The 12,679-nt window shown below is 32.5% G+C and overlaps 6 protein-coding genes across 6 annotated transcripts; 4 read left to right on the top strand and 2 right to left on the bottom strand. All coding sequences in view use genetic code 12, as the record gives it.

Annotated features, from left to right (window-relative positions):
- Positions 1–83: 83 nt before the first annotated feature.
- On the top strand, positions 84–1,802 carry PSO2 (Pso2p; the record flags this gene model as incomplete). Its single annotated transcript, XM_064879933.1, has 1 exon — positions 84–1,802. The coding sequence occupies one exon, from the start codon at positions 84–86 to the stop codon at positions 1,800–1,802; it is 1,719 nt and encodes a 572-aa protein (XP_064740425.1).
- A 10-nt stretch (positions 1,803–1,812) lies between these two features.
- Positions 1,813–2,273, bottom strand: RPC11 (DNA-directed RNA polymerase III core subunit). The gene has a single exon (XM_064880449.1). The coding sequence runs from the start codon at positions 2,244–2,246 to the stop codon at positions 1,908–1,910; it is 339 nt and encodes a 112-aa protein (XP_064740424.1). The 5' UTR covers positions 2,247–2,273; the 3' UTR covers positions 1,813–1,907.
- Positions 2,258–4,939, top strand: RJT21DRAFT_136749 (origin recognition complex subunit 2). The gene has a single exon (XM_064883274.1). The coding sequence runs from the start codon at positions 2,456–2,458 to the stop codon at positions 4,790–4,792; it is 2,337 nt and encodes a 778-aa protein (XP_064740423.1). The 5' UTR covers positions 2,258–2,455; the 3' UTR covers positions 4,793–4,939.
- Positions 4,940–5,376: 437 nt separating this feature from the next.
- AKL1 (serine/threonine protein kinase) lies at positions 5,377–8,179 on the top strand. The gene has a single exon (XM_064880448.1). It carries the CDS (start codon positions 5,468–5,470, stop codon positions 8,141–8,143), a length of 2,676 nt encoding a protein of 891 aa, XP_064740422.1. The 5' UTR covers positions 5,377–5,467; the 3' UTR covers positions 8,144–8,179.
- Positions 8,180–8,279: 100 nt separating this feature from the next.
- RJT21DRAFT_116656 (tetratricopeptide repeat-containing protein) lies at positions 8,280–11,228 on the top strand. Its single transcript, XM_064880447.1, has one exon. The coding sequence runs from the start codon at positions 8,304–8,306 to the stop codon at positions 11,121–11,123; it is 2,820 nt and encodes a 939-aa protein (XP_064740421.1). The 5' UTR covers positions 8,280–8,303; the 3' UTR covers positions 11,124–11,228.
- Positions 11,149–12,629, bottom strand: RJT21DRAFT_132005 (uncharacterized protein). The gene has a single exon (XM_064883095.1). It carries the CDS (start codon positions 12,236–12,238, stop codon positions 11,174–11,176), a length of 1,065 nt encoding a protein of 354 aa, XP_064740420.1. The 5' UTR covers positions 12,239–12,629; the 3' UTR covers positions 11,149–11,173.
- Between the last annotated feature and the right edge of the window lie 50 nt (positions 12,630–12,679).

The raw sequence follows: 12,679 nt of genomic DNA, 5'->3' as shown, positions 1-12,679 counted from the left end.
CCAAAAATTGGCCTAGCTTTTGTTAACGCGTAAAACAATTTTGCAAGTCTTATGAGACGGCAATTATTATATAGATAATCCCTATGAGTAACTTTGATGGGTATATAAGGGAGTTTGTAGGTATTGGGGTAGATAAATTTAATATTAATGCTAATATTTTTCTTTTAACTCATTGTCATGCTGATCATTTAGTAGGATTATCAGCCGCGTCCTTTAAGGGTGAAGTATATTGTACTAAGGCTACTAAGTCATTACTTGAATTACAGAATAATTATAAACATATTATACCTTATTTGATTCCTGTACCATTTAATTGTCCAATTGAAATATATTTGGATAATAATAAAATCATGATTTCTTTAATTCCAGCTTATCATTGTCCAGGAGCATGTATGTTCTTGATTGAAAGTAATTCTTCATCGGTTCTAGTTACAGGTGACTTGAGAATATCAAATTTGTGGTTAGAAGGATTGAACTCTAATCCATTAATAAGTTCGTATATTTTTGGAACAAAGAAACTTGATAATGTATATTTAGATACTACATTTGCATATAGAGGTGAACCATTTATTGAAATTAATAGTAATAATGATGGAATACAAATAGCCATAGATATGATAAAGGAATACCCTAAAAACGATCCTCAACTTTGTTTCAATTTTTTAGATCATGTTTTAGGGTTTGAAGAAGCTTGGGCTCATATAGTACATGCATTTGATGGTAGACTAATTGTCAGTGATGAAATAAAGAGGATAATTCATACAATTCGAATGGATGAAAATATAACTTATTCGGAATTGTTAGACAAGTTAGTAAACAAGCAAACAGCCACAGGTCCTTTATTTAAGGTAGCTCAAGGTGATAAAGATGTATTTCAGATTAACATAAAGCAGTGCATAGATTTCAATATAGTCGATTTCACTGGAGTCTTTTTACCAATACCCATAACATACGTAAATAATGAAGATCTTGAACACATATTCACTACAACTATGGGTAACCAAATCTTCAAGTATAAGAATCGACCTTGGATATTGCCTAAGGGAGGGTCTGAACTTCTACCTAGTGAAATAAAGCTTTTATTTTCAAGACATTCTTCATACCTGGAGTGCAGACATTTAATCCGACTTCTTAAGCCCAAGCAAGTTTTTCCTTGTGTTTCGTCAAGGAAGCTTTGGAATAATGGATTTTCAATGTACAGGTTATTTGGTGATATTTGTAATACAGATAAGCTTTCTTTTACTTATGATGTGTCTATGTTTAAGCAGTTTGGTTTTCCATCAGAAGCAATAAACAATCGCCCAGTATCTATTATAGATAGATGGAACTTTGAAGATTGTGCCAATGAATTAAATCTCGTAAGAGATTATATTAATCATAAAGGTGACAAAACATCGATACTTAAAGGTCAATTATATAGATCAGAAGGACAGTATATAGAAGATAAATCATCCTTGAGAATTGCAAGAGCTAAGGACTATCGATTACAGACACTAATAGCGGGACGAGCAGAATCACATTACAGACAAATGATTAGGAAACATCAAGAAAACTTTCAAAATAAGATTGATATGTTATGGAAGTCACCTTCTGGAGGAGCTTATGGGATAGATTCTGATCTGGATGAGAGTCAAGATTATCTGAGTCTATCAGAATCAGAAGAAGATTCACCCACTACTAGTATTGAGCTTAATAATATGAAAGTAGATCAGATTGCTACTGATTTGATTCAAGATCCTACGTATTGGTTTAATATTAACCTTCAAAGTATAACATCCAAAACCAAAGGTACTAATATCTAATGCAAAGAATACTTCTATTACGCTATATACAGCATTTTTTTAAACCACTAATATACAAATAAATAATACAATAAATAATGGAATGACCTCAATCATTGATTTCATCTAATTCTCTTTCCATCTATGACCGCAAGTTACACACTTATAAAAAGTAGTCATAGGTTCATCAGCAGATCTGATTTGTAATTGGAAGAAATATGCCTTAACACTACCACATGAATCAATAGGACATTGAGCTCCTGTTTGATCTACATTATCCCAAGTACCTTCTCCACCTAACACATCATCGACTTCCTTTCTATGTAGCTTTTTCCTTTCATATAATTGAAGTCCATTAATTTTAAACTCATATGGACAAGTTGGACAGTAAAACTTATTGACCCCATCATCTGTAGAAGAAGTGATCAACAACATGTTGGAGCAATTTGGACAGAAGGTCAACATCTTCCCTATAACTCCATAATAATCAGTAGGGACATCTAAAGATTTTATCATATAAATTTTTTTTTTAGTGCTAATGGTAATCGTATTTTTTTTTTAGCGAGAACTACTCGAGATTTTCCACTAGTACGCTATTTTTCACGGTAGTGAAGTATACTGATACCTCCGAAATTTACTGCTATAACTATTCAGTACACACAGTGATACTCTCAATGATTATCGATAAGGATTATGGAACTTCATTGAGTAACGCTGGACCTAATAATTCTCCTTCTACTCCTCGGAAATCCCGTAGTAATGAGGAACTGTCCATACTATCGCGTAAGGTAATAGATCTATCACCTCAGAAATCTCCAGGAAAGAGGGGAATTATAAAGTTAAACAGTATAGATAATAATAGTAATTTAATATTATCACCTGTTAAAACTCCCAATGGTAGAGCTGGACTAATATCTCCTCAGAAGAGATCAATGGATGCGTTAAATCGATCAGCAAGAAAGAAAGCTGTGTATGCTCGATTAATGGATGAAGTTAACGAAAGTGATGATGAACCTAATAATGCACTTGTTAGACAAGAAATGGCTCTTGCTGATATTATCATTAATAAAAGTCGAAATATAACCGAAGATTCCAGAGGTTATGGTAGTGATGTTGAATTTGAAGAAGATTTAACGTTAAATACTCCGAAAACAAGAACAAGAACAAGAACAAGACAAAGACGTATCAGCTATAAAGGGTTAGACGATGATTTGGATAGTGAGGATAGCGACGACAAGTTGTCAGATCCTGTTGAGGGTGCTGATATTTCTTCCAATGACGAATCCTTAGCGAAGTCTAATGGTGAAGAAGATGAAGAGGAAGAGGTAGAAGAAGAAGAAGAGGATGACGATGACGATGAAGACGTATTCGAGGCTAAAAAAGCACGTAGAAGAAGAGGTAGTCCTCAACCCAGAATTAGAAAAACTTCTAATACTCCTGTAAGTACAAGGAAACGTAAGCTAGATTCAGGGGTCGATAGCAATAACTCCAGTCCTACAAAAGCAAAAGTAGGTAGACCCACAAAATCTGATGGTGTTATTAAGAAGATCAAAAGTATATTTCAACAAGATGATGAACTAATTTTCAATGATAATGCTGATTCTGTGAAGTCTTCACCAGCTGGACTGCCAATTAAGACTAATTCAAGAGACTTTTCCAATATAAGTGATGGACCAATAACGATTCCGGTAATCACAGGTATAGAAAAGATAGTAGAAACAGAATCTAAAGAAAAGCTTGAATTTGAACCACTACCAATCCCCACCACAGATTCTTCAGGAAAAATTATAGATAAAGTTTTCTTGAATAAATATTTCTCAGGAAAGAAATTCGAAGAAATCACAAAGGGTAGATTTTTAGATGAAAAGGCATTCTTTTTAGAAGGATCCGAGGGGTATTTTGAGCAACATAGTGGTAGAACTATATTAAGTAATTCATCACTTTCTCAATTGGCACCTCATATAGATTATTCACAATTCATTCCATTAATTGATTTATGTGGAAAAGTTGCCAAACAAGAAAAGGCATTATTAGAGAGACTTCATAAGCTTTTATATCATCAATGGTGCTTTGAATTAAGCCAAGGATTTAATATCTTGTTTTATGGAGTTGGATCTAAGATTACATTAATTAATGACTTTGTTCAAAATTATTTTGGTAATTGGTATAGTGAATGTTTTGAATCTGAAATACCTACTGTATTTGTTATAAATGGATTTAATCCATCATTAAGTTTTAAAGCAGCTGTTCATAAAATTGTATCAATTTTTACTGATGATGAATCTTCAATGCATTCAAAAATTCCTAAACATGTATCGGAAACTGTACCATTTCTTATCAATTATTTATCTGAGAAAAGATCCAAAATTTCGTCTTCCTCTTCTATTAAGCCAAAGTTAATATTGGTTATACATAATATAGATGGTAAGGCATTTAGAGATGAAAAAACTCAAAATTTATTATCACAGTTATGTGCTGTACCAGAAATATGGACCATAACTTCAGTAGATAATATAAATTCTCCACTTTTATGGGATCTGTTTAAGCTTAAGAATTATAATTTTATTTGGCATGATTTAACAACTTATGCTTCATACCTGATTGAATCATCATTTGGTGATGTTTTAAGCATGGGAAGAACTAAGAAATTATCGGGTGATTCTGGTACTAAATATGTATTAAGCTCATTAACTTCTAATCATAGAAACTTATACAGAATATTATTAGAAAAACAAATTGAAATCTTAGATGGTACGGCAGCTACAGATGCTACAAGAAATGGTCTCAAGGGTAATACCCGTCTTGGAGTTGATATGAAACAACTTTATGAAGATTGTGTAGAACAGTTCATTACATCTGATGAGATCAACTTTAGAACGTTACTCGGAGAGTACGTTGAACATAAAATGTGTAAGCTAGTAAAGGATGAAGCTGGGGTGGAGATTGTATTTGTCCCATTCCGTTATGATGAAATGCAAAAGATAAGAAACGATCAATTTGCAGCTAAATAATGTTAAGAATATTCATATGAGCATTCGTGTTTATATGCACTATCTTAATTGTACCAATATAATTTATTTTAGTTATGTAATGTAAATACACAGATGGAGTGAAAACTTAAAAGTTAAATCGAGCGCTACCATATCGTTAAGTTAATCATTATAGCTTTACTTTCTATTATAAACTATACATATATATAGTTTGTATATATATATAGCCATAGTAATATTGTCATACATATATCTTAACCAGAATACAAAAAATAAATTGTTCAGTTTTTCATTGATTTAGCGAGAAACTGACAATTTTTTACTATATTATATATATCCTAATTGGGAGTTTGTATAAATAATTAATGGTTTGAAATTTTAGTACACATATTGAAAATGAAAATAGTTCCGTATTCAATATGCAATATGCAATATGCAATATACATTAATCACATCACCTTATATATGTTTAATTCAGGTTAATGAATAAAGTACTAGACGATAAGAGAATTATTCTTAATTTAGAATCACATGCACGTGCACTTCCACGTGACCGATAAATAACCACAAATTGTAGGCAAAATAATCAAATAGTTAAGTAGAGGCTTGGCACATTCTTACCGAGAATAGTAAAGAATTGACCGGTTGTTATCAACAAAACCAATTGCACTGTAACGCTTGGAGCTTTCAATTGAGATGGGTAATTTCCCTAAGTTACCGGAAGGAACGGAACTTCCTGTTGGTACTCATAAAGTTACAATTGTTAAATACCTATCGGAAGGAGGATTTGCGCATATCTATAAAGTTAAGATTGATCCACCAGAAGATGATTCAGATATTGCATGTTTAAAACGAGTAATTGTACCGGATAAAGCTGGATTAGATTTATTAAGAAAAGAAGTAGATGTTATGAAAATTTTACGACATGGAAGAAACATTGTTAAATATTATGATTCACATGCTGAAAGACTTGAAAATGGAACTTATCAAGTATTAGTTGTAATGGAATTATGTCCCAATAAATCTTTATTAGATTATATGAATGCTAAAATTAAAACAAGATTAAATGAACGAGAAATTTTAAAAATTATGTTTGATATTTCTTTAGCATTATATGAAATGCATAGATTAAAAATGATTCATAGAGATGTTAAAATAGAAAATGTACTTATTGATTCAAAACATGATTTTAAATTATGTGATTTTGGTTCTACTTCACCTCCAGTATTTCCTCCAAAGGATCAACAAGCTTTTCAAGCTTTAAGTCATGATATTTTATATCATACTACCCCACAATATAGAGCTCCAGAAATGATTGATTTATATAGAGGTTGGGTTATAGATGAAAAGGCAGATATTTGGGCATTAGGATGTTTTTTATTTAAACTTTGTTATTATACAACTCCTTTTGAAGCCAATGGTGATATTGCTATACTTCATGCATCATTTCAATTTCCTCAAACTCCTATTTACTCAGCTGATTTAAAGAATTTAATTATAATAATGTTACAAGAGAGTCCATTATTTAGACCTAATATTTTTCAAGTACTTATATTGATTTGTACTATGTCTTCAATTGATTTTAAATCAATTAAAGTAGAAGATATTTATCATCATGGTCCTTATAATTTCCAAGCTTTGCATAATTATCAACGTCAAAAGCAATCAGAATTACTTAAACGTCAAGAAGCTTATTATCCACATCAAGCACAATCCTTGGGAGGATCGAAAAATCCAAGTGCTGTGAGCTTAACTAACAAACAATATGATAGTTCACCTATAACTCCTAATGCATCACAGGGGGCTCCAATTGTATCATCAATGAGTCAAATTGATAAAAATCATCTTCAAATACCTCAAATTGCCGATACTACACATATTCAAGGACAAGTACCTGTATCTGTACCCGTATCTGTACCTGTACCTGTGCCTAGTGAAGGGGGATCTTCTAGAACAGCTTCATCGTCACTTCACAATGAAGTAGTAGCGGATCCAGAACCAGATGCAGACCTTGATTTCGATGATCTGGACGATTTTGCCGATTTGAATAATGTCGAAGAGAGATTCCCTTCATTGGATGATTTACTTGGTGAACCCGTTAAGGATAAAACCAATAAATCTGAAGATGGTGAACCTGTGAACTCTACTGATATAAATCCACCTACACAAGTATCTAATGAAGATGAAGAATTGAAATTCCCTGATATTACTCAACTTCAAGTTGATCCTCCTCATTTAACTGAAGAGAATTTGAAAATCAATAGAAAGAAAGTAGTATCTGAGCAGATATATGACAAGAAAGAAGCATGGATGGGATTAAAATCTCGAATGGATAAAAGTGCAGAACAATTAGTAGATGATATATTTTCTAACCAAAGTAAATCACCCTTACCTGAAGCACCAGCTCAAAAGACTAATCAAAGTTCTAAATCTGAAGTTAGTCTGAAAAAGAGTGTGGCTTCTGAGCCTGAAATTCAACCCTCTGAAAACATTATTGATGGTCAAGCATCAGAGTCAAAGTTAGACAATATCGACTTAATAGATTTATATGCTACAGAACCTTCTGTCGTAAAATCATCTGATCAACTTCATAAAGTGAAAGAAGTTGTACCTTCTCAAGTACCTTTGAAAGATCCCAATGTTACTTCTTTCATCCCAAGTAGAAGTATCAGTTTGAATACTTCAATTTCAAATCCCTTTCCTTATACTCCTATGGATGGATCTGTTAGTGAAGCTGCCGATAGTACTGCTAATAAAAGAACTTCAAGTTCGAATCCTTGGGGAACTTTTAGAGCTCCTAGTATACAACAATATAAAGTCAATAATAAGGAAATACCTGCAACGGTATTACCAAACCAAGAGAATTTCAGCATGAGTGAACTACTGGCCATTAAAGTTCCTAACCCCATCCCTAAAGAGAATATAACAATAGAACCTAATTTGATAGATTTAGAAGTTGGCTTAGACTCATCAGCATCTTCAGCCAATACTCCTGTGCTTCAACCTCGTATTCATGGTCAAAGTCAAGGTCTAGGTCAAAATCAAGATATTGCAGCAGTAGAATCTGGAATCTCCTTATTAGATTTAGATTTGAGTGAAGATAGCGACATTAAACAAGAATCCAAACCTTTTAAAAAGAGAATCTCTTCTATTCAAAATCCTGCAAATCTAAACTTTGAACAAGAAGTTATTGATTTTGCATCCGATGATGAGAATCCCGATAACGGATCTACCATGAACCGATTGAAAATCCGAAATTCTTTGAAAAAACCCAAATCCAGAAGATCTGGAGAACATAAAAGGAATGAGAGTATAGCTAATGAAGGTAAGAAGAGACTATCATTCTTTGGAGGTTCTAGTAGTACTTCGTAGTTTTAGTTAGATTAGGAAAATGCATAGTAAATTAACTTTTTTCTGTCAGTGCGCGCTTTGTATAATGTCTGTTTAGTAGTGCGACATCATCTCAAAAATATTTCAGACATCTGAAAAATCTCTACTACGATGATGTAATAAGGTTAAATTGACTATAACCATGAGTTATAACGATTATATAGGGCATTATTTAACTCAACTATTATTGAGTGTGCCTGCAGAAAAGCTTGTGGAATATCCCGAAGATGGAGGAGATTTTAAATCCATAATACTGCCAATAGTTGTCATACTACGAGGTGAATCATCTCTACTCATAAGACAAGAAGAGTATTCCAACTTATTATTTAGTGAAGAAAGTTATGAGCTATTAAGTCAATATCCTCAAAATGGATTGAAAAGTACACTTGGAGCTTATTTGGATCATATTTCTCATAGGTTTGTATCATACTTTGGTACTGAAGAATTAGCTATTTGTCATCTTCATATTATTGCTATAGCTTTGTTACAAACATTTGTTCAATTAAATTTTACAGGTCCTAATATTACTTATAGTTCTAAGGAAGTATTCTTTCCTCATTGTGATGAAAATCAATTACAATTGGATGCTGTCAAGCTTTTAAACTTACAGGGTCAACCAGCATATGATTTAATTAATAATCCCATTTTTTTAATAATTGCTCAACTTTTATTAGAAAAGTTAGTCGGTCTTGATGAGAAATATTCATTTATAGAATCTCCAATCGATACCGATTATGATGCATTCACTGAATCCATTACTTCTTTAACTAAAACTAATAGTAATAATCCATTGAAGGCATCAATTCAATGGTGGATGGTTAGATGTCTTCAAATTCATTTATCAGTCTTATCTGAACCTCCTAGTATGCCACTTACCGCATCTTCATTATTATTAAATCCTAATGTTTTAAGTACTTTGAGTCCTAAACTGAACTCTAATCTTCAGAGATATATTCAAATTTTGTATATCTTAGAATATGCTAGATTATATATCCATTCTAGTACAGAAAATCTTGCTATTTCATACCTTATAAAGGCTAGAAAATTATCAGAATTATCATTCTTATTGACGGGTGCTAAGGCAAAACGTACAAAATTTCAAACTACTCATAATTCTGCCTTAATTATATTAGCTAAGAGTAAAATTGAAAATATCTATGAATCTCAAGAACAAAGTTCTAATCCTGAAAGTTATAATCTTGGTGATGATTTATTACTTGAAAAGCCCGAATTTGAATCTCTTGATAATCTTGAACTTCCAGATCTGTCTGATAGGAAAAGAATTAGATTAGATTATGGTGATGATGAAGCTGATCAAGAAGAGAAATTAGTTCCTGTTGTTACTAAACTGGATGATATTCCTGAAGAATTGAAATCTTTAGATCCAAATGAACAACCAAGTCTTAATGATTTAGACAGTCTTCAACTTTTATTGATTTTAACAATTGTTAAGCAAACTTCACCATCAAATGATCCTCTAGTTCAACAAGAGTTATTTGCTATTGTTTCTAGACTAGTTTATTCCAGTTCAAACAAAACAAATTGGAGTATATTTTCTAGATCCCTTTGGGAACGTTCTTTACTTGAAACCAATAAATCAAGAACCCTTGAAAGAGGTATTTTACAAATGACTTCTTTGGTGGAAGAAATTGGTATCAATATAAAGTCAAGAATAATTCCTCAAGCTGAAAACAATGAACAAAGTTCACCAGCTGTCAGATTAAGATTCATCCATCAATTACCTTTGATGCCACAATGGACTATGGATTCTAAATTGGCTGAAAAGTATATGTCTTTAGGAGTAATTAAATCTGCCTTGGATATTTATGAAAGATTACACTTGTACTGTGAAGCCGCCTTATGTTATGCTGCCATTGACAATGAAAAGGAAGCTGAAAAGATTTTAGTTAATCGTATTAGTAACCATCCAGATGATTGTCGAGCCATTTCTATATTAGGTGATATCAGAAGTGATCCATCTTTATGGGAAGAAGCTTGGAGTAAAGGTAGATATTCCAAGGCAAAGTCTTCATTATCAAGATACTATTATGCTCCTCCACCACAATCTGGACTTTCTAAAGATCTTACTTTGGCTATAAAACATATGCATGATTGTTTAATAGCTAATCCTCTTAATTATGAAAACTGGTTCTTTTATGGTTGTTGTGGTTTAGAATCTGGTCAATTTGAGCTTGCTTCTGAAGCGTTTACTAGATGTGTTTCATTGGATGATATGAACTCACATGCCTGGTCCAATTTAGCTAGTGCATTGCTTAGATTGGATAGACTTCGTCCTGCTTTTAATGCTTTAAAGAAAGCACTTAGAAGTGCAAATGAACAAAAGAAATCATGGAAGATCTATGAGAATTTCATTATTGTTGCTACTAAATTGAATGAATGGAATGATGTATTAAATGCAACAAAAGAAGTTATTCAACTTAGAAAAGATTCAGATGGTGAAGGGTCCATTGATATCCCTGTCATTGAAAAATTGGTTGAAATTTTAGTCTCTACAGAATATCCAACTGGAGAAGATGCCCAATTAACCCATTACCAAAACTCTTGTATACAATTAGTTTGTAATTTATTACCCCTGGTAATCAATTCTTCTTCTAGATGCTGGAGAATAGTATCCAGAGTTGAATTATGGAGGAAAAGACCATGGGCTGCTTTAGAGTGTCATGAAAAGGCATACAGAGCATTAGCTCAAAAGCCAGATTTGGAATTCCAAGAAAGTGCTTGGAATGATGCTGTTGAAGCTTGTTCTGATTTGGTTAGTGCTTATGAATCATTTGGTGAGTTACCTGGTAAACATGGAGCAGGGGATGTTGTATGTTCTGATTGGAAATATAAAGCTAAATCTTCTATAAGAGGATTAAAATCCAAAGGTAAAGCTATGTGGGAAGACTCAGATGGTTGGAATAAATTACAAGAGTTAATGGAAGATTTAACCAACAACTAGAATATTATATAAATTAATGTACTATATATGTATATATAAAACAATTTAGATTATCCAAAATTTACATCGTTAATCACACTTAAAGTATCAAACATAAGAGATGTAATCCTGGTTGGTTGTTTGGGAGATGAAAGAGAAAAGTGATCAAAGTATGAAGTATTAATAACAGGAACTGATTTTTTGTATGCTTCTTCCTCCTTATCATGCACTATGGGATCTTCATAAGCTTCATCTTTTGCAACTATAGTTCTCTTCTCCTCCTCCTCATCATCATCTTCTTTGTCATCTTCATCTTTAAGCAATGTTGAGCCTGTGAAGAAAGTAATAACTGAGTACCACTGCTTTATGGCTTCACAACAATAATATGAATTCTGAATCTTTAAACAAATTAACATAAAATAAAGGATCAGGGAGTAAGCATATCTACTCAATATACTTTGAATACCATAAACAAATAAGTTACCTAATTCTATATTGACGGCAAGAAGTAATAATTTCTCTTCTAAAAATCCAAATAATGGTACTGTCAAAGATGAAAGTTTTGAAGTAGGATGTAATTCAATTAATACATAATTTATTAAATTCAATAAGGAATAAATTGTTGAAGGTAATAATTTGAAAGAATTAGTGGGAGTGAATAAAGCTAACAAGGTCATTCCTAATAGTGGAGTGTTTTCTGAATTAATTATTTTCACTAAAGTAATTTCATTATTGGGACCACCAGAATCAGATGATGATAAATTAATTAAGCAATGATGATACGTTACCAACGAATAAGTTAAAACAGATCCAAATAATGATATCCAATACCACAAAAGTGAATCACCAGTTATATTTAAACAAAACAAGAATGTCCCTATTATGGTCATAAAATGAGACGTAATCCATGAATACTGAAGGACCTGATTAATACTTGGGTAATCAGGTAATTGTTGGTAGATGGTGGATTTTAAGGAGGTAAAGAATATAGTCATTTGAATGACATAAGGATTTGATTTAATTAAGTTGTAGTATAAGTGCTTGATATTAGCTGGCGACATGAATTGTAGCTCGGGGATACACTGGATTGTGGCATCCATAACTTGCAAGGCAGACACAGGAGTTACCTTTGTCATAATTATTAGCGGGAAATGATTGTTGGCTATAAGGATGAAGAAGGTGTGTAAATATAGAGAGGAATAATATAAGTGAATAGGTAGGCGCTTAAAATGTGGGGCTGCCAAATGTCTCACTAGTCATTTTTTTGCAGTTAATGGATAATGTCGCGTCTAGGCTTTGTGAAATCTGTACCATTTGGGGGATATATCCGACAGAATAGAGATCCGGATCAAAATCAAAAATTAAATGTAACTGATAATGCAATATGTACAGAGTATAAAGAGACTACGTGGAGTGTATATTGGGGCCTATATGGATATGATTGTGAAGTCTTTTCCAAACACACCACACACATTCTTCTTCCTACTGTTGTAGCTTATAGTAGCAGTGTATGGCAGTGACTAGTCAATGTCGCGGCCCAGCCCAAAGTGGGTGTGTATTAAGTTGAAATTGACAAC

This window comes from Scheffersomyces amazonensis (assembly GCF_036850825.1).
Source record: "Scheffersomyces amazonensis strain UFMG-HMD-26.3 chromosome Unknown RJT21scaffold_1, whole genome shotgun sequence".
Classification (NCBI taxonomy): Eukaryota; Fungi; Ascomycota; class Pichiomycetes; order Serinales; family Debaryomycetaceae; genus Scheffersomyces; species Scheffersomyces amazonensis.
This window is presented reverse-complemented; position numbering and strand designations above follow the sequence as displayed.